This window comes from Sminthopsis crassicaudata, chromosome 1, assembly GCF_048593235.1.
Source record: "Sminthopsis crassicaudata isolate SCR6 chromosome 1, ASM4859323v1, whole genome shotgun sequence".
Classification (NCBI taxonomy): Eukaryota; Metazoa; Chordata; class Mammalia; order Dasyuromorphia; family Dasyuridae; genus Sminthopsis; species Sminthopsis crassicaudata.
The window spans coordinates 629,160,945-629,186,573 of record NC_133617.1 but is presented as its reverse complement, the minus strand read 5'-3'; the positions used below and the strand labels follow the sequence as shown (position 1 = coordinate 629,186,573).

Sequence of the window (25,629 nt, the reverse complement as noted above, 5' to 3'; positions counted from 1 at the left end):
CCTGTGACTTTATGATCCTAAAACTCATCAAACTTAAATTATAAATTATAGATTGGGAGATGATTGGAGTTGTGTTGTTCTTGTTGAAGGAATGATGTCTACGAGGAACTGGAAGAATTTGCTAACTCTTGTAGCTTCACCCGATCTACTTATAACCATACCCATATGCAGTATACGTGCCAAATGGATATGTATAAACTGATGTCAGATGATGAATTCAATGTCACCATTACAGACAAGCTAAGCAACAGCTCCAGGGAGGGCAGACAATTCATCCTGTCTCAGAGCAGTGAGTATCAGATGTGAAAACAGTGACTTTTTTTCACTCTCTCTTTCTCTCTATCATCTCTACTATTGCCTTAACTATTTTCCACTCTCCAGAAATCTTCTCTCCCCCCACCTCCCAATTCCCTTGTGGCCATATCTTTCCTGCATAATGTACCATTTGTTTACTGAATCTTTCTTTATCCCACTCCTGATTTCCTAACAGTACTGACCTGCACTCTGTCCCTTTGAGACTTTGAAATCCAGCTAATCCCAAGATATTAATCCATATTACTACAAATAATAACCTATCTATACATTCTACATCTACATATTCTGTTATTTGATTTTCAAAAAAATGCTTTGAATTAGTTAATATAGGTTTTCTTCTCCTTATTTCACAGAGGAAGAAACCAAGTGTGAGTTTAGTGACTTGACCAAGATCACATGGCTAGCAGATGGTACAATCAAGATTCCCATACATATCTTCTGCTGTTTACTAGATATAAGATTTTGAACACGTCACTTTACTTCTGTACTTCATCAATCAAATAAGAATAGGAATATTTGTGTTAACTACTTCCTCAACTATAAAATAGAGATAATAGCACCTAGCTCCAGGGTTGTTATGAGGATCAAATGAGGTAATATTTGCAAAACACCCAGTATAATGTCTGGCACATAATAATCATAGATTTAGTGCTGGAAAGAACCTTAGAGACCATGTAGTAATCTAATTCCCTTCATTTTACAAACAGAAAGTTGAGACTTTGATAAATGGCTAGCCCTAAGTAATATAGGTAGAAAGTGGCAGTCAGGATTTAAAACCAAATCCAACGCCCCTTTTATGAGATTTTGTCAGTAAAATGAGAGGTAGCCTACAGCTTAGCTCTACCTTATTTCATAAATTCTCTATAAATTGGAGATTGTCCAGAAAAGGGCAACCAGGATGATGAAGAGTTTGAGCTCAAGCCATGTAAGGATCAGTTGGATCTGGAAGTATTTAGCACAAGAAAAACTGTCTTCATATGTTTGAAAGGCTTTCAAATAGAAGACATTAGATTTATTCTTCCCAGCTCATGGATAGAGGGAGAAATGGCTAAGAGAAGAACTAAAAAATAAGGAGAAAGAGGATTCTTCCAAATACATGGAGTGTTCTGATTAGAGGGATGTAGTGAAAAGAGCCTCAATTTGGCATCAGAAAACCAAATTCTTCTGGTGACCTAATATGTACTATTTGTGTGACTCAGCTTCTTTATCTCTGAGATTCATTCCAGTTCTCTAAATCTAAGAGTCCTAAAGACTTCTTTTCTTTGCAAGGGAATTTGCATTTGAACCAGGGTTTGTTGGAGATAGATTACTTTATTCTAGGTGTTCTTAGTCTGTGATTTATAGAGTAAGTAAATAGATTTCCAGAGGTTCATGAACTTGGATAAGAAAAAAAAATCTTTACCTGTATTAACCTCTAACTGAAATTTATCATTCCTACCAATTATTTAAAGATGTTATCATGAGAACAGGACCATAGGCTTCATCAGATTGTCAAATGGATCCATAAAGATTAGGAATCCAAAAAGAGGTCTAAAAATCCATATCCTGCCATGAAATAGTTGAGTGACTTATGACAAGACTTTTCCCCCATTTGAGACTTCAGTTTCCTCCTCTGTAAAAAAGGAGTTGGCCTAGATAATTTCTAAGGTTCCTTCTAGTTCTAATCTCTACATTCTTTGTTCTAATGTCCCTTCTACAGCTATTATTTCTTTTTACTTATTTATTTGCTTATTTGTTTAACTATTTGTTCGTTCTTAATTTTTATTATCTATTTATTCTTTATGTTTCAAAATTCCTTCCTTCTCTGTTCTATGATTTAAAAGGTAAAGATGGAGAAAACTTACTAGATTTGAAGACCTGGGTTTGAAATTCTAGCCTTCTAGTTTGAAATTTGTTCTCTAAATGATAAAGCCTTTACTATGTGCAGAGCTAGGCACTGAGGCAGTTAGACAAAGTCTAAACTTTGTACATATAGTTGTTGCCCTCAATTCTAACAGGAAATTAAGAAAAAAAAAGACTACTATGCTACAATATTACAAGTTCTTTAGCGAATTATAACAAAGAACTTTGAAGATTTTGAGTGGGAAGGTTATTACTGACAAGGGAGTATTTGAACATATCTCAGAAGAGGAAGTTTTTCAATTGGGATTTAGGAGATAATTCAGAAGGCTGCAGGTTACCCAGTATATGGTATACATGAAAGGGAGTAAAGTGAGATAACCTTACAAAGTAGTAAGTGGCCAGGTTCCTCGGCCTGGAATGTCGGACAAAGAAATGTGACTTTTATTCAGGACACAGTGGAGCACTGAAGATTTTTGAGAAGAGGAACACAACCAATTTTGTGCATCAGAAGGATTAATCTGGCAGCAATAGGGGAGACACTGGGATGTTACGCAAAGAATCCTGGATTTGAATGGGTCATAATTTGAAGAATTCCTTTCCCTTCTCTAGATCTTCATTTTCTCTTCTGTAAAATTGAGAGTGCTTGGTCTAGAATCAGGGGTTCTCAAACTACAGCCCATGGGCCAGATGTGGCCGCTGAGGACGTTTAAGTGGCCTGCCGGTTATGGCAAATGGGCTGAGGGGTGGAGACAGAGTGTGAGTTTTTAAGGGACAGTCAACTGGCCCCCTATTTAAAAAGTTTGAGGACCACTGGAGATGATCTTCAAAGTCTCTTCCAGATCTCAGCCTTGGCTCTGTTTCCTTGTCTGAAAACTTATAATTACACTGGGAAACCCTTCTCATATAGAAAGCACTATGAAAACATCAACTAAGAAACAGGAAAAGGAGCCTTCATGATTGGACTCTATTTTCTGCCTGGCCCAGTCCCCCTCCACCCACAGACATTCCCCTGCTGCCCCATGTCAGCATTTGGGGATTGGGGGCAGTGTCCAGAGAGAGAGAGGACACCAACATTGCAGCTTCTCTTCAGGGTGAGAGACTCAGACAGGCAAAGGAAGTGCCAGTCCCCGAGGAGTCTGCTTTACATTTTTTTTTTTAATTTTAAATTAGGCCTCTGATCTAGACTTGTGGTTTTAAAGTTTCTGAATCCTGTTTCTTTTTTTTTTTTCTTCCTTTTTTTTTCTCTCCTCATTCTTCCCACTCTGTGATCCTCCCATCCCATCCCTTACCAAAATCATGGGTAAGGAGGAAGAGACCAAGAGGCCAGAACCAGAAATTATTTGTAGCATGTTCTTGGGCTCACAAAAATAAAGCAGATTTGTGGTATCATAATGACCGGTCATCAAAGCCAATTTATGAACATCTGGGTGTAGTTTTCTTATATTTCAATAGATTTGTGATTTTCAGATATAGGGATGAATATTGTCAAGGAATGGAAATGGAAAAACAGAGTGTTGCAAGGAATAGTCTGTGAGTTGTCTAATTTGATGGAGGCATACCATACGTTGGATAGATTGTGAAGACAAATAATACGAGAGAAGGTTGAAAGGTATTGATTTCAAGCATCCATGCCTTCAAATTTGTGATATAATAGTTCAAGTCCTTCCTTGGATAATCCTTTGGGGTTCAGTTTCCTCACTGATACATGAAGGTATTAGTTTAGAAAATCTCTAAGTCTCCTTCTAGTTCTAATGTTTTATGGTCTAATACAATAGTTCTCAAACATTTGGGCTTTTTTATACTCTTAGAAATTACTGAGATCCCAAAGAACTTTTGTTTTTATCAGTTATATCTGTTGATATTTATTAGAAATTAAAACTAATAAAATTTTTATTTGCTTTTTTGAAAATAACAAACCCATTAAAGTTAACATAAATGGCATGTTTTATGAAGGATAGCTATATTTTCTAAAATGAAATTGTTGAGAAGGTTAGCATTTTTCTTACATATTTTCAAAAATCACTTTAATGTCTAACTTAATAGAAGACAATTGGATTCTCTGCTTCTACATTCAGTCTGTTGCTCTGTGTTGTTTTATTGAAGTATATGAGGAAAATAAGATCTTAGAGATACTCAGAGGTCCATGGACCATACTTTGAGAACTGCTATTTTAGCATTCTATTTTCTGAGGTCTTTTCCAATACTAACATTCAGGTTGGTAAGTTCTAAGATCCTTTCTATTGTTAACATTCTACATAGCCTCTAGAGCATTTTCTTTCACACAGGTATTCCTTTTTGTCTCTATTTAGGGCATTTTGAGGATCAATACTCATTCAAAACCACAGCTTGTGAGCCCTATCGATGTGTTTTATTTTACCAACCAGACAGAAGATACATTAGTGCAAAAAAGAGATATTAATTCAAACACCATAGCCAATAAAGTGATAAAAGATTACGTGAATGTGCCCACGTGGGAACACTCTCCTACAGATTACTATACTGCTAGTGAGCTACAGCACATACACACACACACACACACACACACACACACACACACACGAGGAAAATCCTTGACCTGAGAGGGTTATAGAGGGTAGTAGACCTAGAGGACACATATTGATTAAAAAAAAAAAAAAAATGGACAAAGAAACATACTCAGAAACACTCAGTAAAAACTTACTGGAAGAGACACAAATAGGAGCACTGCAATTCTGACATTTGTCACTATAGGACTAATGATGTGCTCTGGGGATGACTTCCCTTAGCTCTCTGTGGGGTGTCACTGTGATAATTTTGTGGGTGCTACTGATTATGTCCACTCTGCCAGCATTTTTCTGTTGGTTGCTGTTTGGTGTCTGCATTAGGTACCTAGTTACTAAGTTCCTTTGTGCTATCAATTTCTGAGCTTCATGTGAAAAAAATATTTCATGGCTCTCTTTGCTCCCAGTGTGTGCAATGCAGTGATAAGCAAGCCTTTACCTGAATTAGACAGCCTAACATCTCTAGCCAGGACTGTGAGCCACCATCCCCAAACCAAGACTCTCAGGCTAAGATTGTCTTTTCTTTTAACTCTTTGTACTTGAGAATTAATTTCAGTCTGTCATCCTAAAACAATTTAATCTGACAAGATTAGTCATTTCTTGTCATTCCTATTTATCTCCTTTATGGAGGATCCTGTTCTCCCAAAATCCATTTCAGGGGATTTGCTCAACAGGTATTTGTAGAAACTGGGGTACATAGCCCTCTTAACTTCATTCTCCAAATCTTTACTGACTCAGCATGAAAATGAGTTTGGGCCAAAATAGAAGGTAAGCAAAGGAGGTCAAAGTCATTGACTTTTAACCTCAGAATTTCAAGGCTAGTCAATGTTAATGTACATTTATTAATCTAGTAATATAAATTTATTTAATATTGATAAATTTATTATTATTTACTACTTATCTACTATGTGCTAAACATGCTACTTAGTACCAGAAAAGTCTTTAGAGATCATTTTGTCTAATCCCCTCATCTTTCACAAGAGAAAACTGAAACAAAAAAGGATAAGGCAATTTACAAAAGAAAAAAAATTACTAATCCCACAAATATTCCTTGAGGAGATCCCTTCAGTTCATTCTTCTGTTTGACATTTAAAAGTCATTCAGAATCTGACATCCATTCATCTTTCCAGTCTGATTACACGTCTCAGCTGGTCCAGTCAAACTTAGTGTTCCTCAAATGTGGTGTTCCATCTTCTGCTCCCATACAATATGTTGTGGCTCTTTCTTCACTTCTGTTTATTCAAATCTCTAGTTCCCTTCAGGGTTTGACTCAAGTGCTCCCTACTGTAAGAAGCCTTTTCAGATTTCTCCAGTTTCATTCTCTCCCTCACACCTCCCTAAAATTACTTTGCATTTATTTTACAGATATTTTATAATCACTTTTCTGTACATGTTTTTTGTTCGTGGTAGAAAATAACCTCCTTAAAGGCAGGGAGTGGGTGTTTCTTTTTGCATTTCTATTGCCACTACCTACTTATCATAGTGTCTGGCACATGTCAAATTGAAGTTTCTTAAGTGTTTTCCATCTATGAATATACTTTTCTCTCTTTCCAGTTAAGCCAGCTCCCCCTTTCAATGTGACAGTAACCTATTTTGGAGACTACAACATTTCCTGGAAAACTCCCTATGAAGACGCTTTATACTATGCATTACAGGACAAGCTACAGTATCAGCTACGCTACAAAAAGAAACAAGATTCCTGGATGGTAAGAAGTCTTTCAGAGAAAATGGTGATTGTTTTGTCCCAGAATAAGATGTCAAATCTAGCCTTAAGATTCAATGCACTTCAACATACATTTATTAAGTACTGGGCTAATCTCTGGGACATGAAGACAAAAATGAAATTATTCATGCCCTCAAGGAAAGTGCATTCTACTGGGATGTCTCATGTGAACACAAATAAATCAATACAAGAAAATTTGAGGAATGAGAAGGTACCAACAATTGAAGGATCAAGAAAGGCTTTAAATAGGCAGGGGCATCTGACATGAGGCTTGAGGGAAGCTAAGGATTCTGAGAGGCAAATAGGAGGAGGGAATTCAGTCCCGCCTCGGCCAAGACACCAAGGTGGGAGATGGAATGTCAAATTTGGGGATCAGTTATTGAGCTAATTTGATTGGATGTAGGGGCAATGTACCAAGGAAAGTTAGATGGAAGTCTGGAAGGATAGGTGGGAGCCTTATTGGGGAGGACTTTAAATGACAGACTGAGGAAATGATATTGATTCTAGTGGCAATGGGTATCCACAAAGGCTTTTTGAGTAATTAAATAGGCAGCAAGGATTAATTAAGTGTTTTAAGAAGGTAAAAAAACTATTTTGTAAAGAAGTGGAGACTTCCAGAAAACTTAATTTATGCTGGAAGATTTTTAGCTTGTTCTGACATTTGATTACACCTTCTGAAGATGTTCTTTAATGGTGAGTCCCAGTCTTATGGGGATTGTAGGTAGGTACAGCATATATGAAAGTGACTTACTTGAAATATTACGGCAGTAGCAGATTTGGGACTAGAACCCAGAAATCCAACTCCAGTTTAGAATTCTTTCTTTAAGACAGTAAAGGAAATATGAAGGACAGGGATTTAGCCCATGACTTCATTGATATAGGGAACTTCCTGGTGAGAAAATTCCTACTATACCAATGTAGATTGGAACTTTGTCCATGACTTCTAGTCTTCAAGAGCTGCCTAGAGCATCTCTAAGAAGTTAAGTGACTTGCCTGGGATCCTTTAGCCAGCAGTTATAAGAGGTGAGAGGACTTCAACCCAGATCATCCTGGTTTTGAGGTCAGTGTTCTGTCTACTATATTATACCACCTCTAAATGTGAAGGAAGAAGGATATAAGCAGCTATGAAAACCTGCATGTTCTCTACCCTCAGAGAGCTTCAGAGATAAGCAAGGTGTGTTTCAATATGGGCAGAACATTTTTCAGGGGAGGGGATGGATTGAATTGGCTCTTGGGATCTGTTTCAGCCTTGTAACTCTTCTTGCATGTTTTGGCAGTCTCAGATGACCAAGTCAATCTCTCAAGATGCAAAGTCAGCAGTACTCTTGTCCACTGAATTCCAGAAGGGCTCAGAATATGAAATACAAGTTCGAGCGCAGCCATCTTTTCTCTACAGTGGATTCTGGAGTGAGTGGAGTGCTTCCACCTCCTTCAGGACCCAATCAGTAGGTGAGTATGAAGTCACTGTATCTCCTCTTCCCTGGCCAGGAGCACCATCTTCTGGACCATCATCCAGACCTTAGGCTTGCTGGGTCAAATTTTATGAGTTTAGAAACCTCGAGAATCTTTAAATATACTTCCAACTGTTTGGATCCCAATGTATTCCAGTTGATCAGACTTCTAGGTAGTCGGCCAATCCATCAATTACTTTTTAAGGCTGCCAGGCAGCCCAGTAACTAGCTCAACCAATGTCAGTCATTTAAACAGTGTTAGCTATTCAATTAGTCATTTTATCAATCAAACAACTAGCTAGTTCCTAAGTCAGCTTCCATCACACAGCCAGCCAAACACTCAATTAATTATTCACTGTTAGTCAATCAGTCATCACCTGATTGATTAATCAGTCCAATAGTCTGTCTTTTCAGTCAACCAGGAAGCTTATGAGTGAATGAATAAGTAAGCTGTAAAATTGGTCAAGAACATTTTCCTGAAGTGAGTAGATGCCCGTCAATCGAGGAATGACTGAATAAATTATGATATATGAAAGTGATGGAATATTATTGTTTTATTTAAAATGATGAATAAGCTGACTTTAGAAAGGCCTGGAAAGATTTACATGAACTTATGCTGAGCAAAACAAGTAGAACCAGGAATATAGTGTACACAATAACAGCAAGATTGTGTGATGATCAACTACAAAAGGCTAGGTTCTTCTCAGCAGTTCAGTGATTCAAGGCAATCCCAATAAATTTTGGACAAAAAACACTATCTGTATTCAGAGAAAGAACTATGGAGACTGAATGTAAAGCAACACATACTATATTCACATTTTTTCTTTTCCTTCTATTTTCTCCTCTCTTCCAATATGATTCATAAAGATACATGTATTTTTTAAAATTAATGTACATGCATAACCAGAAAAAAACAATAAAAAGGGAGTAAAAAGAAAAAAGAACATTTTCCTAGTCCTGACTGGACTGAAATTAGGAATACATATCATGGGCTGGCAGGGGATGATGATATTATAGGCTAACTGAGAGGACCCCTAGGTAGTCAAAGACTTCAGTTCCCATTTCTCCCTCCTCTGTGCCTTATTTTCCATCATTTTTCCTTTTGTCCAAACTTCTCCCCATTCCTCTATACCATCTTTCCCTAGTTCAGGAGAAGGCCTTGAATTCTGATCCATTTTACTTTATTCCCCATGAAGAAGAAGAGAAAACAGAATGGTCCTCTTGGCTATTTCCCATCTCGTTCCTTATGGCTATATTTGCTTCTCTGGCTGGATGGAAACTGACACAGAGGTAAGAAATCCAAGGTCTGTTGAAAGAATGGGAGAGGTGGTGGGCACAGGAGCTGGGGAGGGGGAAGAGCCAGTATAGACCAACCTACCAATTAGTAAATCAATAAGCATTTATTAAAGATCTACCATGTCAGACATTGTTAGACTCTGGGGACACAAATGTCAATGAAATGATCCCTGCTTACAAGAAGTTTATATTTGGATGGGGGAAACAACAAGGACGTAGATAAGTATACACAGAATAGATACAAGTAAGTAGAAATAAGACACCCTGAGAGGGAAGGAACTACAAGTTGGAGGTATCAGGAAAGACTTCCTGGGGAAAGGAATACTTGAGCTGCTTTTTGAAAGAAGAGGATTGTATGAGGTCGAGATGAGGGCATTCATATCAGGAATATGGCAAAATCAATGAAAAACCCTGGAGATGATGGGTAGAGTGTGTGAAAAGCACAGAGAAAGCCAATTTGGCTAGATTGCAGAGCTCATGAGGAATAATGGCCAGTGAGGCCAGAAAGGTGGCTGGGGCAATGTCATGAAGGGCATTAAAAGATAAATGGAAGAGATTGAATTTATTGTAGAGTCAGTAGGGATCCTTTGAGCAGAGAGAATGTCAAGGTCAGGTCTGTTCTTAAGGAAAATCCCTTTAGATGGTGGATTGAAGTGGGAAGAGACTTGAAGAGGGGAGTCAATCAGAAGGCTGCTGTACTAGGTGATGGGGGCCTGAACTTAGGAGGTAGCTGAGGGAGTAGAGGGAAGGAGTCAGATGTGAGAGGTGTTATGGTAATATTAAACACCAAGATTTGGCAATTGATTGGAAATTTTGGGGAAGAGAAAGTGAGAAGTTGAACATTATACCAACGTTAGGAACCTGGAACGCTGGAAGAAGGGTGGGAAGAAAGGTTGGAAGAGGGGACGTTTTGGAGGTAAAGATGAGCACACTGACTTGAGATATCTTCAAGACTTTCAATTTGAAATGTCCAGTAGGAAACAGTGTAATACATAGACTATTTGAGATGAAGGAGCCTTAAAGGGAAGTTAGTAAAAATGGTAACAGAGAATGGACACTTTTATTCATTCAAAGAGCACCTCCTATATGTTTGGTACTATGAAAGATGCTGGGATACAATTAATAATAATAATCCTTTCCCTTTTGGAGCTTACATGAGAGGAGGGGAGGTTTGAGTGAATAGGGATAGGGGCAGGTTGGTCGCAGAAAAAGAAATCCAAGTAGATGCAAAATAGAAATAAAGGAATTGGGGGAAGAGAAGGATACCAGCAACAAAGAGGTCCAGGAGAGGCTTCTGGTAGGAGGCAGGTCCTTGTGTTGAACTTTGAAGGAAACTATTTCTTAATAAAAATTAATTTAAAATTAATAAAAAATTCTGCAGTAGAATTGGGGAAGGAGCATATTCAAAAACTTTGCATAAAGCAGACACTTAAATATTTGTTGGAATTGAATTGGAAAAAACATGAGTTGGGGGAAAGGAATAAGAATTTTTTTTTTATTTTTTTTCCTGAGGCTGGGGTTAAGTGACTTGCCCAGGGTCACACAGCTAGGAAGTGTTAAGTTTCTGAGACCAGATTTGAACTCGGGTCCTCCTGAATTCAGGGCTGGTTCTCTATCCACTGTGCCACCTAGCTGCCCTCAGGAATAGGAATTTATATAGTGGATGTGCATAAGTATTTTTTAGAAATGCTATCTCATTAGATCCTAGAATGTGGTCCAGGTTTTTCCATTAGCTAAATATGTTGGGAAAAATCTCTTTCCTTCTTTAGACCTCAAGTTTCTCTCTGTGTAATATAACTGGGTTGGAAAAGGAAGAATTTCTAAGGCCCCCTCTTTAATATTCTATGGACTTAGAGACAATTTAAATTTCCATTTAAGAGATGAAGTTGTTGCAAAGTGTCCCTTGAAAATGAAGCTGGATATGCTAGCAGAGGGATCATTAGCTCCCTATGGATTTTGATTTTTTTAATTAAGAAAGATATAGAGTTGATATTAAGTAAATCACATGCTAAATTCATGCAGGTATGATGTAAATTACAACCAGGGGTGACTGAGACGAGCAATTTGTAAGCTTTTTTGGAGGGTATTATGGGTCTTACAGACCACCTTTATCCTGGAGGTAGAGGGTAACTTCCTCTGGGCTGGTGAGATTGGATGTGGTTGGGCTCCGTGGGATTGAGACTGGACTGGCTAGGGATGATCACCTCTTTTAGGGGAGAGTTAGAGCTGGCTAAACCAGTTCTCTGGGGGAATGGGACTAGGCTGGCCAGTCCCTCTGTGAGGGAAAGGTCGAGCTAATCCAAATTATTAAGTGGGCTAGCCAACCTCTTAAAGTGTTACTGAGTCTGAGACAAGTGTGGCTGGGCTGGCCGAACCTCCGGAAGGCCGGCAGGCTCTAGCCCATCTCTTTTTGTGTGTACAGCTGCGCTGAACATTCTCCTGGGGTAACGATGGATCTGTGTCCCAACAGGTCCTTCTCTGGGGACAGGGCTGAGCAGAATTGAGTTAACAGATCTATCTGCCACTGGCCATGGGTCCACCCCATCCGCCAACACCCCTGACCCCAGTTTTGTTTTGTTTTGTTGTGTTGTTTTGTCTGTTTCTCTCTCTGACATTTCAGGCTGTGGAAGAAGATGTGGGTGCTGGTACCCAACCCTGAGCCCTTCTTTCAGCCCCTGTATTCAGCCCATGAGGGTGACTTTAAGGTACTGGTGACTCAGAGATACAGATGTTGTCAGAAAAGAAAACAAATATTTTCCAGGGGCCAGGAGCTGGTGGGAGGAGTGGTTTTGCTCTCCACAATGAGCTCCTTTGGAGGTGTAGGGGTGGTGGAAAAAAACAGCCTGATGAAAAGACTTGAGGCAAGACCTCTCCCCGAGAGTCCCCTTGCCATCCTGGGCTTTCCCCAAGTCACACAATCACAGAGTGTTAAAACCGGAAGGGACCTTAGAAATCACCCAGTCCAACCTTCTTATTTTGTGGATGAGACAGCTGATGGCCAGAGGGACGAGAGCAGAGGCAGACTGGAGTGGAGCCCCATTCTCCCGATTCCCCCGCAGGCTCTTCTACCACGTCCTAGTTTCTGTCCTTTTCTGTGATATTCCCCAGGAGCAGACTGTGCCTTGGGCCTCTTCAGGTACCTCACCCCAGCCTTCCTCTCCTCCGGGGCCAGTGGGGGGATTAGCCAGAGAGGGGTTAGGGCTATAGCTGAGGCGGGAGCTGCTCTCTCCCTCAGGCAACAGTTCTGCCAGTAGTTAGTTGTTTGCCATCCAGTCCTCCAGAAATCTCTTCTTATGAGTTGGGTTGGATTTTCCCCCGACCCATTAGAATGAGTAAAGCTGTGCCTTAGAGCAGATCATCCCCCAGCCTATGCCCTCAGAGGAGGAAAGTTGGAAACTTTCCCTCCCCATCTACCAAGGCCTCCCTGATAGCCTGGGGCAAGGAGGAATGAGCCATGGCTAACATTTATATAGCACTTTACATGGATTCTCTCATCTGCTCCTTATCACCGCCAGAGTCACATTCAGTCAGTCAATAGACATTGTACTAAGTGCTGGGTACGCATATAGGGGCAAACCCTGTCCCTGCCCTCAAAGACTTTACATTCTCATGAAGGAGAATATGAAAATGCTCAATTACATTCCAATGAGGAAGACAATATGAAAATAACTGAGCAGGCGATTTTAACAAAAAGGTACTTGGAGCTTTGTGACCTGGGCAAGTCAGCCAGCCCCAGTTGCCTCAGGAATATAGAAAAGGTCCTTGGGGGGAGTGGGGCTGGGCAGTGAGGGGCAACTACAAAGGGCCTGGGCAGGAGGCAGGATTTGAGCTGAATCTTGCAGGAAGATGGAAGCGAGAGTGCATTCCAGGCAAATTAGTCAATGAAATGGCAGAGTGTAAAGATGGAGGCTGTGCATGAGGGACGTAGAGTGGGAAAGTATGAAAAGTCTGGACAGGTACACGCAGAGGCCAGGTTGTGAAGGGCTTCCGAGGCAAAGGAAGGATTTTCTGTGTGGTCTCTGAGGTAACAGGGAGTCCTTGGAGTTCGTTGAGTGTGTGTGTGTGTGTGTGTGTGTGGAAATGGGAAGGGGCTGACATGGTCAGATGCATGCTCTAGGAAAATGGCTTTGACAGCTGAATGAAGGATGGATTGATTGGATTGGGGGAGAGATTTGAGAAAGTAAATATCTAAAGTCTTCCTGATTCAAACTCATGTTCTCTCCACAAGCCACCAGCTGCCATTAGTATCACTAGATATGGGCAGGATTCTACTCATGTGGATCCACGCTTTCCAAAAACAATCTCTTCCCCAACCTCTGCTCCAGGCCTGAACTTTTACGCCAGTTCCCACCTTCACTTCTTGGACTGAAGGCAGAGGAGGTCTCCGATGATATTTACCTATATTTCCCGGGGAGGAAGTAAATATTTAGGCTTGTTGAGCAATGCTCCTCTTAGCATGAGTGGGCTGGCAGACAGTAAGATCCTGAAGAGTCGAAGGAGAGGTCAGCTGAGTCTCTGTGACTGGTGATGAGGAAAAGGCTCAGGAGATTTGCAGAGTAGGGGGGGGGGCATTTGGGTGACCAGTGATAGCAGGAGGGCCCTGGGGGCCAGGAGGCTGTGGCCGAGAAGACTGAAGACAAATTCCACCCCCTTCATCCTCCTTCTATCGGCTCTGCCAGTCCCATTGGCCAAGAGGATCCCTAGACCTCCCCTTCCCCCTTCTACTTCCAAAAGCAAAGCCTGGGCTACGTCTAGGACAGATAAAGGAAAGGGGGAGGAAGGAAGTCTTTTGCAAGGCATTCACTCACCAGCTGTCACTTGGGGTGAACACTAGCCTGAGATTCCAATAGAAACACAGTCATGTATATAATGGGTCAGCTGAGCAAAAAATGAGTCAGAGGCTGAGGGCCGGGTCTCAGTTTCCAGAATGATTTCCTGTTCTATGCCTTAATTGGGGTCAAGGCAGCCCTTTCTGCAGAGGAAATGCCAGCTCTGTGACCTCCATCATTCAGTGCAGCAATTCTCTTGGGTTGGATGCTCTCCGGGCCTGTGTTAGGAGGACTCATTTCTAAATCTGTTGCTGCTCTGAGAGCTTGGCAAGCTGGGGTCCAGGGATGGGGAGGTTGGGATGGAGTATGAAGCTCTGAGATTGAGGTCGGAAGACGGAGCCCAGGGAGACCTGACAAACCATGGGCTTTCGGGTCCATTATCTATGGAGTGGTCGTACTGGCTGTTCTCTTCCCTGCCAGGGAACACTGGAAAATATTAACAGAGACATTCTAATCTAAAGTGTAAGAAGCCGGGAATGGTAGAATATCTAGGCTCCTGGCATCGGACTGTAATAGGAGAGATTTGTGGGGAAAGTCTGACCTTACGTGAAAACCCCACTGTTAGACATCTTCTCTGAGAGGTTTGTCCTACCCATTTCTGGCCAGATACAAGTGGCGAGATACTGATGGCTTAGTAGATGAGGATATTGAATTTGATCAAGGATTTTTAACCTGGATTCCTCATCAAGGTCTCTGGGGATAGATTTTAGAGCAGGGGAGATCTGTGAATTTAGATGAAAGAAAAAACTTATATCTTTATTTCAACAGAATTGGTTTCCTTTGTAATCCTATATAATTTTTTTTTTTGCACTTAAAATATTTTAAGAAGGAGTTCAAAGACTTTCCCAGACTATCAGAATGGCTTAGGACACACAAAAAATTAAACAATACTGAGTTAGATAATCTCTAAGTTCTTTTTGAGCTCTTTAAAAAAGCCCAAATCAATTGGGAAATGTATATAAAGTTCCTACCATGTGCTTCTCATTAGAAAAGAAGATAAAACGCTCTCTCTCTATGTGGAGCTATAAGGAAAACCAAGGGTGTGGTCAGAAGATGGGAGCACCCTATAAACTATATAAAAAGGACTTATCCAGGGAAAGGCTGAGAATAGTGTGCTATTGAGAGTGGAGAAAAGTTGGAAGAAGGAAGCAGGCAGTGGGGGGGGGGGGAATTTTGGTCATTTGGGGGATGGGGTCTTCCTCCAAAAGCCATAAGCTCATAGGTCTAGAGCTAGAGGGAACCTGGGAGATAATCTATTCGAACCTTATTTTTTACATTTAAGGAACCAAAGCCTAGGGAGGCTGAGTGATTTTCTCCTGGTTTCACATTTAGTAGACATCAGAGACGTGATTTGAACCAAATTTCCACTAAGCCAAGAGTCCCCAGTTTTGTTCATAATTGAGGCAAATCCAAACTCATATTCATTTCCCCCTCTTTGGGTGACAATATCCAAGCTCCTTCTCACCTGCGAGCTTGGACTTAGATGAAATGATTGCTAAGTGAATAGAGGAACAACACAGGTGGTGTGATGAGCACTCACTGGGAATCTACATAGAAAGTGCTTCACACTGTGTTTACTTCATTCATTCAGCCTGGGTATCTGGCCCTGGGCTAGGAGCTGTGGGGGAAACAGATGAATAAGACAAATTATTAGCAACGTGGATCACAAAATGGCAGACGTGTGCCTGCAACAAAGACAAAGGCTGATAAATGACACCTCACAAAATGCTAAGGTACCAGGGGCATCGTGGAATTTGGAGCTAGAACTGACCCTTAGGTTCATCTAGTTCAACATATTAAGCAAATGAGGAAACTGAGGTCCAGAGTGGTTGAATGTCTTGTCCAAAGTCTTGCATGTTATGATTAGAAATGTTGCTGTTTAAGTCATAGTTCTCTAAATCCAAAATCAGCAGGGAAGAGAGCATCACTTCTAGCTGGGGGAGCGAACTTGATGGAAGAGGCGGGCTTTTTAAAGGCTGGACAGGATTTCAGCCGCAGAGCCCAGCGTTGAGTGTTCCAGGCAAAGGCAAGACACTTAAGGCATGTCAGCAGTAGCTGTCTAATGTGTGTGGATTATGAAATTTATAAAGAAGGGTAGTGGGAAATGACCCCAGGAGGTCTGCCTCATCGCTCTAGAATTATGTCTCCCTTCTGACCAAAAATAGTGTTCTGCAGCTTGACCTTCCTCACCAGGCTGGCTGCCATCTCAGTTTCCTCTTATACACAAGGAGGGAATTAGACCATGTGATAGCTGACTTTCCTCAAAGGTCCAACATTTGATGTTCTGTAATTCACAGAAGGACTTTATTTATGTCTGATTCCAAAAATCACAAACATTCTCCAAGAAGGAGGTTTGACCACCAGGGAGATTCTTCCAAAGACTGTGTTCCTTAAAGCAAATTTCAAAGAATTTAGAGCAAGGGGAGCATTACAGGAATAAGTGCCCACCTCCATAGGGTGACTACTTTGAAGGCTTTAATACTCATTAAGAAGCAGGAGTTGCAGTATATCTGTTGAACAATTAAAGGATTTATAGGCATGCCGAGAAAAAAAGACTTGAAACTCTTACAAAGCCACAAGTGAGAATAACATCTCCTATGTTAGAGAACACCATACAATGCATTTTCCTTACAATGGAGTGAGACAGGTTAGTGCAAATATTCTCTCTGTCTCTCTTTCTGTTTCTCTCCCTCTCTCTTTGCAATTTGTGATTTTATCAATGTGTGTGGCTACTTCCTGGTAAGGACTTCCTCCACTAATGCAGATTGATGTCTTCCTCTGCAACTTCCAGTTTTAGGCAATTGCCTGAGTCATTGAGAAAGGCTAAATGACTTATTCAGAGTCACATAGTTATCTGTCAAAGGTGAGACTTGAACTTAAGTCTACCTACCTGGAAGGCTAACTCTCTACGCATGGCCATGCTGCCTTTCCATGCAAGTATAATTATCTTAAATTTGCAGATAAGAAAAAAGCTCAGAGAAGATTAGAAAACTTAGAACTTAGGTTAAGTGAAGTCCAAGGACTTGTCTGGGCCCAAACCTCCTAAGTGGTCAGACATGGGACTTGAAGCAAAGTTCTGCACCTGTCACTGTAGCACAGATTCAAGACAGGTGCTAATTTGATCTGTCCAGAGAGGGAAGAGAGGCAGGGGGAGTGAGGATGGCCGTGGGGCTGAGCCCCTGGCCTGCTGACAAGGGTGCAGATTGGACATCTGGCCACCTGGGCTGAAATCGGAGCAGTGCCACTTATGGGCTGTGTGCGGCTGGTCGGATCACTTGAGCTCAGTGAAGCCTGCTTTCTTCCCCAGTGGAAAGTAGGAATAGACTTTTGACCCTGGGATCTCAGATTGTCAGACAGTCTATTGCCTTCACAAGTTGAAGATTGCTCCAGCACTTAAGAAGAGGGAAAGAATGAGGGGTAGGGTGAGACTCCTAAAGTATTTCCAAGGTGGATACCCTGAGCTGACACCTTTGTAGACTGCAGAACTTTCAGGGGAAATGACATTTTGTACAGGTCCCAAAGACAGAGAGGGAAAGACAGAAAACAGAGACAGAGAGAGAGAGAGAGAGAGAGAGAGAGAGAGAGAGAGAGAGAGAGAGAGAGAGAGAGAGAGAGAGAGAGAGAGACAGAGACAGAGAGAAGGACAGAGAGAGAGAGAGACAGAGAGAGAGAGAGAGACAGAGAGAGACAGAGAGAGAGAGAGAGACAGAGAGAGAGAGAGAGAGAGAGAGAGAGAGAGAGAGAGAGAGAGAGAGAGAGAGAGGGAGAGAGAGAGACAGAGAGAGAGAGAGAGAGACAGAGAGACAGAGAGAGAGAGAGACAGAGAGAGAGAGAGAGAGAGAGAGAGAGAGAGAGAGAGCTAGAGAGAGACAGAGACAGAGAGAGACAGAGAGAGACAGAAAGAGACAGAGAGAGAGAGAGAGAGAGAGAGAGAGAGAGAGAGAGAGAGAGAGCTAGAGAGAGAGAGACAAAGAGACAGAGAGAGACAGAGAGATAGACAGAGGGAGAGAGAGAGACAGAGAGACAGAGAGACAGCAAACAGATGCAGACAAAAACAAACAAGAGAAACTGAGAATGCATATGGAGAAAAAGATAAAGATAGACACAGAGAAGAAGACAGCAAAGATAGAGAGAGAGTGGAGACAGAGGCAGACCAAGAGAGAGAAAGAAAGAGATGAAAGCAGAAAGGCAGCAGTGACAGAGATTGAGACCGAGAGACAGAGAAAGAAAGGAAAGAGTCAGATACAGAGACAGATATATATATATATATATATATATATATATATATATACACAGAGAGACAGAGACAGAGACAGAAAGAGAGAGAGAAAAGGAGGAAGGGAGGGAGACAGACAAGAGAAAGCACACGCTCTAGGAAGGCCAGAGAAGCTTTCAAAATAAGGTGCCTCAACCTACCACTGTGCCAGCAGCCTTTTCCCCACCCTCATTTCCCAGCCAGTAAGTTATCTCTGCAGACCCATCTCTCCTCAGATGGCTGTGGGAGAGAGGCTGGCTCTTGAGTACAGAGGATGTGGTGACTGAGAGGCTTTGAAAGGCCCTCAGAAGTAATTTCATCTGCCTTCCCCCACCCCCACTCCTTCCCCTTCATGTACAGAAACACTTTCTGTCCAAGGAGCTGTGTGGTACAAGGAAAGCAAACTAGCTTCCAGGTAGGAGACATGATTCAAATTCTTACTCTAACCCCTACAAGCTGTGTGACAGGAGCTGTTCTAATTATTTAGCATCCAAACAGTGCTCTGCACAAAGTACCCTGAGTGCTTAGTATCTCTCTGCAGAATCAGTCCCTCTAGCCCTGGATCTCAGTTTTCTCATGCAAAATGGGAATAGTGATATTTGCCCTGGCTCCATCAGAGTCTTGTATGAACACAGCACTTTATAAAGCCGAAAGCACTGTAGAAAAGTGAGCGGCTAATTAGGTGCTTAGTGCTTGCACAGTGCTTTCATGACCAGTATTTAGCTAGAGTTACTCATAAAAACTCTGTGATCTAAATAAGGCAGATAGTCTCTGTTTCACAGATGAGTAAACTGAGCCTCGGAGAAGCAATTTACCCAAAGCATCATGGCTGCTAAACAGCAGGTCAAACAGGGCTTATATTCATGATTTTTGACTTCTTCTAGTTCAGGGCTTTCTTCCAATACCAGACTGCTGTCTCCTACAGCATTCCTGAGAATGGTCCTCGTAATTACCTCTGGCTGTGGATGAGAAACTCTGTAAGAAAAGTCATGCACAGGGGGCGTGGTCTGAAGTGCTTGGACTGCACAGGTCTGGCCCTGGAGCGGTCCCCAGGGAGGTAGGGATAGGATGCTTGGAGACAAATGGTCAGGGTCCCCTCTGCCTGCAGCGCGTGCTCCAGGGAGTGGTTGGGGAGGGTCAGCCAGGTTCTTACCAGGGAACTCTATGAGGAGGGTCAGCCAGGTTCTTATCCAGTTATTCTTTCAGTAACCAAGTGGTTTTCGATTCTTGGTCTGAGCAAGCGCAGGCACAAAAAGTGGGGTGTGTCTAGAAAGGGTTGAAACCGGGAGTGGCGGAACCTCAGTTTTCTCATCTCTAAAATAGAAGGAATTAAACAATGTAAAAGACCAACAAATTCCTTTAAAATAATACAATTTCCTTCCCGGGAAAGGGAATCAAAGTCATCATCCACTCCTGCCCCTGCACGTCCCTCCCCATCCACACCCACTGTGGTTATTAGCCATGGACCGGCCTGTCCAAACAGGATGTGTGAAGCTGGAGTCTCAGAGAAGCAATAGAGCTTGTCCTGAGCTAACTCCCTTGTAGGCTCTAGAGACGCTGGGGAAGCTGGCTGGGCTTTGAAAAGATAGCCAAACACTTAGTGCATCCCCTTTGTGGAAAAGTGCCAGTAGGTGGGAAGTCAGACTTTAACAACTGGGGAAAAACCTGACCCAGGCTTAAAGCCAGATAAGGAGGACAAAGGGAGGAAAATTAGACATGGCTCCGCGCAAGCCCCTCTGCACCGGCCCGGGAAAAGGCTTCAAGTACAAGTTGCTGAAGTGCTTTTTTCACCTATAGATGACAATGCATGATTTGTCCAACTTCAGGCCTTCTCGGTTGCCCCCAGTGCATCATTATTGACCCCTCTTTTTATATTGCTGGACAGGTAGGAGGAAGGGAGCTCACCGCCATCAAAATGGTGACACTCCCCCCCCCCCCCCCCCAAGGCTGGGAGAGACTTTGCCTCCAGCTTCATATCATTCCCACTTCCCCATCCGCCGCCCTTTCTCCCCTTCTGACCTTTTCTAAATTACTTAGTGACCGGCAACCCTCATGCGACATGATTTTTAGTCTTTTTCTAATACACAGCATGGCAAAAGTATTCTGGACTTCCTCATTCTAGACTCTTTGCCTCTGAATGTAGTCTAAGATCACATCAGCTTTTTTGTTTGCCATACCGAACCGTTGCCTCATTGAACTTAGTTTACTGGAGTCTCCAAATCTTTTTTTCCTATCAGCTACACATTCCAGCTAAACATATTTCCATCCCATACTTGTTCAGGTCAATTTTTGAATCCATGTGTGTGGTTCACTATTTTTATATTTTGAATTTTTTTTCATATGATTAAATTCAGGTCTTTATTCTGGCCTGTCAAAATCACTTTGGATAATTTGTCTGTTGTTCAACATATGTTGTTATTGCTCCCTTCTAATCGTGTCTCGTTTGTAATTTGAACAAGCACACCAGTCCTGCCTCCATCCAATCATGGATAAGAATATGGATTCACTCATTCAACCAGTTCTAAGTTAATTATGACTAATTAGGCTATTATTTAACACACACTTACTTCTCCATCAAGTCCATAAGGAGAACAAGAAAGGCTTTTCTAAAAAGCTTTGTGGAAATCTGTGCTTTTAATTTTGCCTCGGTCTACCAGATTTATCTTCCAGAAAAGCAAAGCAGGTTGTTCTGGTGTGACATGTTCTTGATGAAGTCGCCCTGGTTCTTGGCAAACACAGCTTTTCTCTCAAACTATTGAGGTTTGGGGGTTTTGACCACAAAAGTATACTGGGGCTGTGGGCCACTGTCCTGAGCTGTTGGCAGAGACCTCAAGGGGCAAAGATTTTATTATAAGAGCTGCTACATTCCAAGAGAAGTTAGCAGATTGACCCCAAAAACGAGTTAGCTATAACAAGGTGAAAGACTTTATGAGATAGGAGTACTGGTGGATTAGCCCTAAATAGGAGTAAATAATTGGCTGAGATGGCTAATCAGTGCTCCTCCCAGCTTGCCTTGGAGTAGCTGGGCTTTTCTCTGCTAATGCCCTCCTGGATAACCAGGTCCTCACCAAAAACCACCCCTTAGAGAACGCATCCTAGAATTGGTCGGGGACTCCAATTTAAGCTTCCCAGGCTATGGTTTTCTCTTTACTCGAACCGTCTTTGAAAACTGGCACAGTTTGCCACCTCCAATCCTGAACCACAGTAACCTTTTCCCATGATTTTTCAGGGGTCATTGGCAGTAGCTCAGCCATCATATCCATCCATTCTTTCAGTCCTTTGGAAAGCAGTTTGGCAGATGTGTGGGATGAACTCATTAAGAGAAGCTAAGAGTCTTCTTTTCATTCTCTTCCTGGCCCTGTTCCTGTTTTTCTCTGGACTTGAAAATCATGCTCCCATGTCAGGTACCTTTATCTTCACATTCCACCCCACTCCGTCCCACCTTTTCAAATCCCTTTAGTGTTTGTCTTCCCTCATTCAAAGGTAAGCTCCATGAAGTCAGAGACTTGCTTTTTACTTGTATTTGCAAATCCAGAACTTAGCATTATGCTTGGCACATAGTAAGCACTTAAGAAATGCTTGTTTCCCTCCTACTCTCTCTCTTCCTTCCCTCCCTCCCTTCCTTCCATCTCATCCCCTCCTTTCCTTTTCTCCTCCTTCTTTCCCTTCTTCCCTCCCTTCCTTATCTGCTCACCTATCTTGTTCTTCTATTCCTTTGTCTCAACAGCCATTTTTGTTCTCACATTCTCACTCCAAAGATTTTTATACTTGACAAGGAAAAAAGAAGCAAGACATGAGCTGGGTCCTTCTGCCTTCTCTTTGACATCCTTTATCATTGTCTCATCCACCCCAAGCCACAATCCAGTTTCTTCTTTGATCTTCCTCTTGCATCCAATATAACTAACAAAGCCCTTTATCTCATTACTGGCCTCAGCTCATTCTGAACTTGAGAATTGGCTGATTTGTATCCCCCGCCACTGCTTTGTAACAATTTTCTGCTTCCCGTCCATATTTCCATATAAAACAGCTCTGTCAATATAGCCCAATGTAATAGGAAGAGCCGCTAACCTTGGAGTCCAGAACTACTTGACTTTTTAATTCCGCCTCTGATTTTTTACTTGTGTTGATGAGATCTAGATCTAAATGAAATTAGGTTTAATTGAGGTCTAGTGGCAGGTTTGGGGCACAGGGAGTCAAATAGAGCTCCCCTGCAACCCCTTTGGATTCGGCGCAAGGATGAGTTCTAGTGATGGCACGAGAATCCCCTGTAAATGAATTTATAGATCTGAAAAGTATTGATAAGAGAGGTTTATTATGGGGTTTGGAAGTAAAGTCTAGTTAGTAAAGTTGAAGGTAGAGATAAAAGACACCAGGACCAGAGTTCCAGGGGGCAGAGACCCTTGGCTGCCATGTTAGGAGCCTCTGCAAAGAGAGAGCTCCAGCTTGGCTCTTTTATAAGGAGAGATTTAGCTAAAAGAGTCTGTGGGTGGAGTCCCAAGTTGGCTCCTCCCTGGGTTTCAGCAAGGGCTAGAATTTGCTTTATGGGGGTTGGGAAACCTGAGCAGATCATTAGAATGGGGGCTGGGACAGTCCAAGTTGGCTCAGATCTGATGGGGCTTGTGAGAGCCCAGATATCTCCCATTGGAGTTCTAAAGAATGCTTTTGGCAGGATTTGTGAATCAAAGGTCCTAGCTTCTTGAATTGAATGCATCACCTAGGAGGGGCTGGGAATCAGAAAGGAATAAATCAGTCTGAAAGGATTAGTTTCTTAAAGGGAGCACAACCCACATCAGAAGCATTTGCCCAAGAGAAGATAGCAAGGTAGCAGCAGAAGCAGGACTATTGAGGCCCAAACTGATGCTTCTTCCCCTCAATGAAGACTGAGAAATGCTTTCTGGAGCATCCAGCAGTCAGTCAGCAGAGACCACAGAGGGAAGATGAGGCTCAAAGTCCTCTCATTGCGGCTCTACTCAAGCTGGCAGAAGGGTGTTGTTGGGGCAAGGCCGTCAGAGGCTGGTGTCCTTGGCCCGGATGTTTCACCTCTGACACTGGGGCCTTTTCTCAATTTGTTTTGCTTTTCCATTCCAAATTTCTGACTGCTCCGAGGAGAAAGGAAGGGGGGCAGGGAATAAGCATTTATTAAGGGCCTACTGTGTGCTAAAGGCTTTACAAATATTTTATCACTAAACACCACAAAACAGGGCTCTCCCTGGTAGGTGGATTGCAAGATAAATTGTTCTGGGACCATTCTGTATCTTTCAGGGGCTCTAGAGTGCTAGATAGGGGAGGGAGGGGAGGGTCTGGGGCAGGGTTGTTCCCTAGGTTTTCATCTTCCTAGCAGATAAGAGGCATCTGAAGGCTAAGTAATTCTGGAGGAGGAAAGTAAATCACTAAAGCACAGTGGCAGGCACATAATAGGTGCTTAATAAATGTCTATTGATTGGTTGATCTGAGAGTTCTGATGTGAGAAGACCATAGCCCTACTTAGACAAGTAATCTATGTCAAAAATGGAAAGACAGGAGGCTACTGGTCAACCCAACAGATGCCTTCTGGAAGAGAGGCTCTAAGGGTACAAAGTGGGATGAAGACTATTTAAAACATAGAATCAAGAATGTCAGAGTCAGGAGGAATCTGATGGGCCATCGTGGGCCTAACTTTCTCATTTTACAGAAAACAAAAGGTCTAAAAGTGGCTGATCTAGGACTAGAATCCAGGTTTCTTGAGCTAAACCCAGTTTTCTCATAAAGTCTCATCACTTGGCAGGTGACACCTTCTGAACATCCCTGGGAGGAGTGTTCCTTCTCTCTCCATCTGCAATGGCCCTTCCATCAATTCAAGAGAGGGGTCACCTCAGAAAACTTAGCAAATTATTGCTTACTGATACTGATACAGGATTTGATGAGGACACATATGTGTCAGTGACATTACCAGCCTGGCCTTTTGTCCTAATCCAGAGAGATGTAGGTGAGATCCAGGCAAGAAGCAGATTCGTTCTGCCAGGAGCTGCAGAGTGGCTATGAGTGACTCCCTCCCCTCCTTCACCCCCCATTCCTTTATACTCAAATGCACAAACAATGTGCTCAGAGCTGGAAGAGACATCTGAGGCCATGTGAGGTTGTGCAGCCCTGCATAAACCAGATACAGATAAACCAGAGTTTCATTTATTTAAATAATAGTGACCATAATAATATATGTATATATGTACTATGTTATAATCGTATATATTTGCTATAAATAAATAATAATTACCATTATTATTATTATTATTACTATCACAAGAAAGGAAATGCATACTACTTAACCTCTCAGTATCCCAGACAATCTTTTAGAACCAAAAATTATAAAAGAGTTGCTCCTCTGCATTGGTGAAGGAAGTTTCAACATTGGGAGATCTTCAACCATTAAAATCCTAGGTCCAGGTTGTTCTCTCTCTCTCCTAGAAAAACTATCACTAGAGAGGGGACTTGAATCCAGACAACCCCAAGTCTGCTGTGCCTTCCAGACTGGGAGGAATTAAGCATAACCAAGTCCCAATTCCTGCCTTTTGTCTGGGCTTCAATCCTACTCCTCATTAGAAGGTTAGTTATCGTAGGTCAAGAACTGGAAAGGTTCTGAGAAGTCACTTAGCTACACGGAGGGGACGGAGCACCATCATTGTCTTCCTAGGCTGTGAGTTTCTTGTCATGTAGTAATTGGATGACCATTTGTTTGAAATATTCCTGTAAGAGAATTCCTGTTTAAGTACACTTTGAATTATTGTATTTGTGTATCAGTGAATTAAGGATCTTAGAATTCTTGCTTATGATCTATGAACTCCACGTTTATACGAATACATATACGGGCACATACTTATATAATTGAGGTTTGATCATAACTAATGAGATTGACTTTATAAACCACATATAAAAACCATCCTCGTTATTTTATGAACACATACACACTCAGTTCAAAGCTCTCTGACCACAGATCATAGAATATTAGAGCAGAAATTCAATTTACTTGAACAAGCACTTATTAAGCACCTGTTATATATTGACCACTGTGCTAAGTGCTGGAAATATGAAGACAAGACCAAAACGGTCCTTTCCCCCAAGGAGTGAGTTAGTTAGTTGGAGGGTTAGTCCAATCCCCTTGTATAAAAGTGGGGAAATATCGGCCAGGCGAATAGAAGTGATTTGTCTAAGATCGTAGAATGAGTTAGTAGCCAAGATGGAACAACAATGGTGCCTCTTGTTCCCAGGCAAACACTCTCTCCCACAGGAGATGCTGCTGCCGTACTCATTGCTATGGACACTTGTACAATCGGGGATCGTCGGGGAGCCATTGATAGATTGGGTGAACTTGTAAGGAGTAAGCCTTTTTGTGGACTGGGGCTAG

At 42.0% G+C, this 25,629-nt stretch overlaps 1 protein-coding gene across 5 annotated transcripts in view; it reads left to right on the top strand.

Moving 5' to 3' along the window:
• IL21R (interleukin 21 receptor) overlaps window positions 1–25,629 on the top strand; it is a 50,397-nt gene that overhangs the window by 15,445 nt on the left and 9,323 nt on the right. For 3 of the 5 annotated variants that reach the window (XM_074282781.1, XM_074282782.1, XM_074282780.1), the window contains 5 exons: window positions 90–289; window positions 6,252–6,403; window positions 7,698–7,869; window positions 9,017–9,161; window positions 11,788–11,872. In XM_074282781.1, coding sequence (XP_074138882.1) covers window positions 90–289; window positions 6,252–6,403; window positions 7,698–7,869; window positions 9,017–9,161; window positions 11,788–11,872 — 754 coding nt within the window. The remainder of the gene's footprint in view (window positions 1–89; window positions 290–6,251; window positions 6,404–7,697; window positions 7,870–9,016; window positions 9,162–11,787; window positions 11,873–25,629) is intronic. The other 2 variants (XM_074282783.1, XM_074282784.1) reach the window with 2 other exon arrangements.